At 41.6% G+C, this 2,486-nt stretch overlaps 1 protein-coding gene across 2 annotated transcripts in view; it reads left to right on the top strand.

Annotated features, from left to right (window-relative positions):
- The window catches only part of bcar3 (BCAR3 adaptor protein, NSP family member), an 80,464-nt gene that overhangs the window by 16,792 nt on the left and 61,186 nt on the right, over positions 1-2,486 (top strand). For both annotated transcript variants that reach the window (XM_005753529.1, XM_005753531.1), the window contains one exon: positions 2,171-2,285. In XM_005753529.1, coding sequence (XP_005753586.1) covers positions 2,171-2,285 — 115 coding nt within the window. The remainder of the gene's footprint in view (positions 1-2,170; positions 2,286-2,486) is intronic.

Consider the following 2,486-nt stretch of genomic DNA (forward strand, 5'->3'; position numbering starts at 1 on the left):
CACTTGACTCTTTTTAAATCCAGTCCTTGTACCTGACCATTTTCAGAGTCGTGCTTTTTTGTTGTTATTGTGTTATTGTTTGTTTTGTTTTTTGAGCGTTTCTACTCTGAATCATTCAAGCATAAAAGGGCTGGAAGGGTGAACCAGTGGTGTGTGTGTGTGTGTGTGTGTGTGTGTGTGTGTGACTGTGTGTGTGTGTGTGTGTGTGTGTGTGTGTGTGTGTGTGTTTTTCCTATTCAGGGTTATTTTTTAAACCGTTTCCTCCTTTGTGTGCACTTTTGTGCACGGATGAGGCAGAGTTTGTTTGTGTGCATGTATTTGGCTACTTGTGGATGCAGGTGAGCAGTTTCTTACTTGCAGTGTGCTTGTGCGCCCTTTCACTGTGATTTTAATTTGTCTGTGTGTGTTTACATTCATGGGTGCCCACTGCATGCTCAGAGTCTAAATAGAGCAGTGTTTGTCATGAGCCATGAGAATAGTCATATTGTTGAGCAATCAGAACAAAAAGCCCTTGGTCTGAGCTCAGAGCAGCGTGTGATGACACACTGTGTCACATGTACATGTCTGTGTGTGTTGTGGGGGTTTTTTGGGTGGGTTTTTTTTTTTTTCCGTTTGGTTACAAGCGTGCTATAGAAGGTTGGGTTATGGTTCAAAGATTTGGTAGGTCTCTACTTCAAAGGTCATGTAAGTTAATAACACAGCGAGTGTGGAAGTGTGGCAGGGTGTGTGTTAAGACAGTGTAATGACAGCAGCAGGATGAGAGGTGGAGATGACACTTTGGAAGATAAGAGGTCACTTGTGGTCTCAGCCTTTTTATTATGCACTGCTTTCTGAAAATCTTGTGAATGCCATAACTCAAGATGGAAGTCATCTAGGATCTTCAAATATATATCATACGTGCATCTATTAGTAGGCTGAGGGGCAGCACTGGTGCCTGCCAGTATTTTTGTATTTATTGCTCTTGATGTGTTTTATTCTTGTTGTTGGGCTTAACAAGCACCTGAGTGCAAAATACAATTTCACCTCATGCGAATATTTGCTGGAATGACAATAAGAGCCTTTAAATAAGTATTGGAATAGTTAAATCCAGTTAAGTGGCAGAAATGGTTTTGCTTTTTGACTTTTCTCTAACAGACAAAAGGATCAAAATATTACAGACTGTAAAAATACTGCTGCTCAGTACCCCAGCACCACCCACTATGACCTCAGTAAAACCACAAGTAGAATTGTTGCGGCAGGGAAGGCGGACGCACCTGCACGGCATCACAGTCACGCCTCGCCAGCTTGGTGTAGGGTCCTGTCATGTTGTCTTTGTGGGTATGTGTGGCTGGCAGCTAGGGAGCTGCAGCCGTGGAAGTGTGCTAGAACGCAACCGTAAAAAAAATATGTTGGAGAATGCAGAATTGTGGTCACGCCATGCCTCATTCCTGCCACAGTTGCCTTTTTCACAATGTTGACAAAAAAAAATGACAATGTAGGAGATTCATTTCAGAATTGACGGCAGGTCTGTTAGATTGGTTTGGATGCATTAACTGGGAATTATATTTTTGCATTAATGGTATGCTGCAGGTATGTTGTAGCCCAACCCGGCAAAAACCATGTTTGTCTTCTATCTGAAAATGAAACTCTGTTCAAACTGAGATGAAATTTTAGTTGTGTGAGGGTCCAACGAGTCCTCTAGACTCAGTTTATGCAAAACCTGTGTTTAAAAAGTGTAAATATCAGTAAAACCATAAGTCAATGCTTTACTGTAGGCTGGGACACAGCTTATTTGAACCCAATATGTAACTGATACGATACAGGGACAACATAGTATATTTTTAAACTGTTATTTTTATTTGAAAAAATGAATTCACATCTATGATCCAGACATCATCTCACAGTAAAACATGCAGACTATTTAACTTCACAATGGTTAAATGCAGCTTTGTTTGTTTTGTACACCTTGAATTAAAGGATGTAGTTTCTAGGGTTAATTTGCCCCAACAACAAACTGAAACGCTGAGCAGAAAGTTGCTGAAAGCTGTCGACTGCTCCACAGAACTTCGTAGCCTGTGGTAGTTTGAAACATTTCAGCGGTTTAGTATTTATTTTTAAGATACAGTATCCAACACTATTTCTAGAGCAGGTTGATTTTACATGCACGTTTTTGTTTGCTTATATTTTCCAGGATCTGCTTCACCTCACAGAGTATGACCTCTTGGTGCTTGGAGTCCACAATCACCTCCACCGCCTGCACCTTCTTACTTCTCTACGCCTCCTTCAAGAGCGAGAGAGGAGGAGAGGTACTCTTGCACTCCAACACGCTGCCGGATGCCTAAACACTTTTTATCTTACCTGATCTTTTCCATCAAGTTGTTGATTCTGGATCTGTGTTTGATTTGATTCCTGGTGTGCCCAGCGACTAGACAGAGACAGAAGCATTAGTGTCATGTAAAGACTTGCTTGTGCCTGGGGGTCGCTGGTGGAGGGGGTTATCTTACTCA

The sequence above is a fragment of the Pundamilia nyererei genome, unplaced genomic scaffold (genome assembly GCF_000239375.1).
Source record: "Pundamilia nyererei isolate P.nyererei 1_Seehausen unplaced genomic scaffold, PunNye1.0 scaffold00436, whole genome shotgun sequence".
NCBI classification, from domain to species: Eukaryota; Metazoa; Chordata; class Actinopteri; order Cichliformes; family Cichlidae; genus Pundamilia; species Pundamilia nyererei.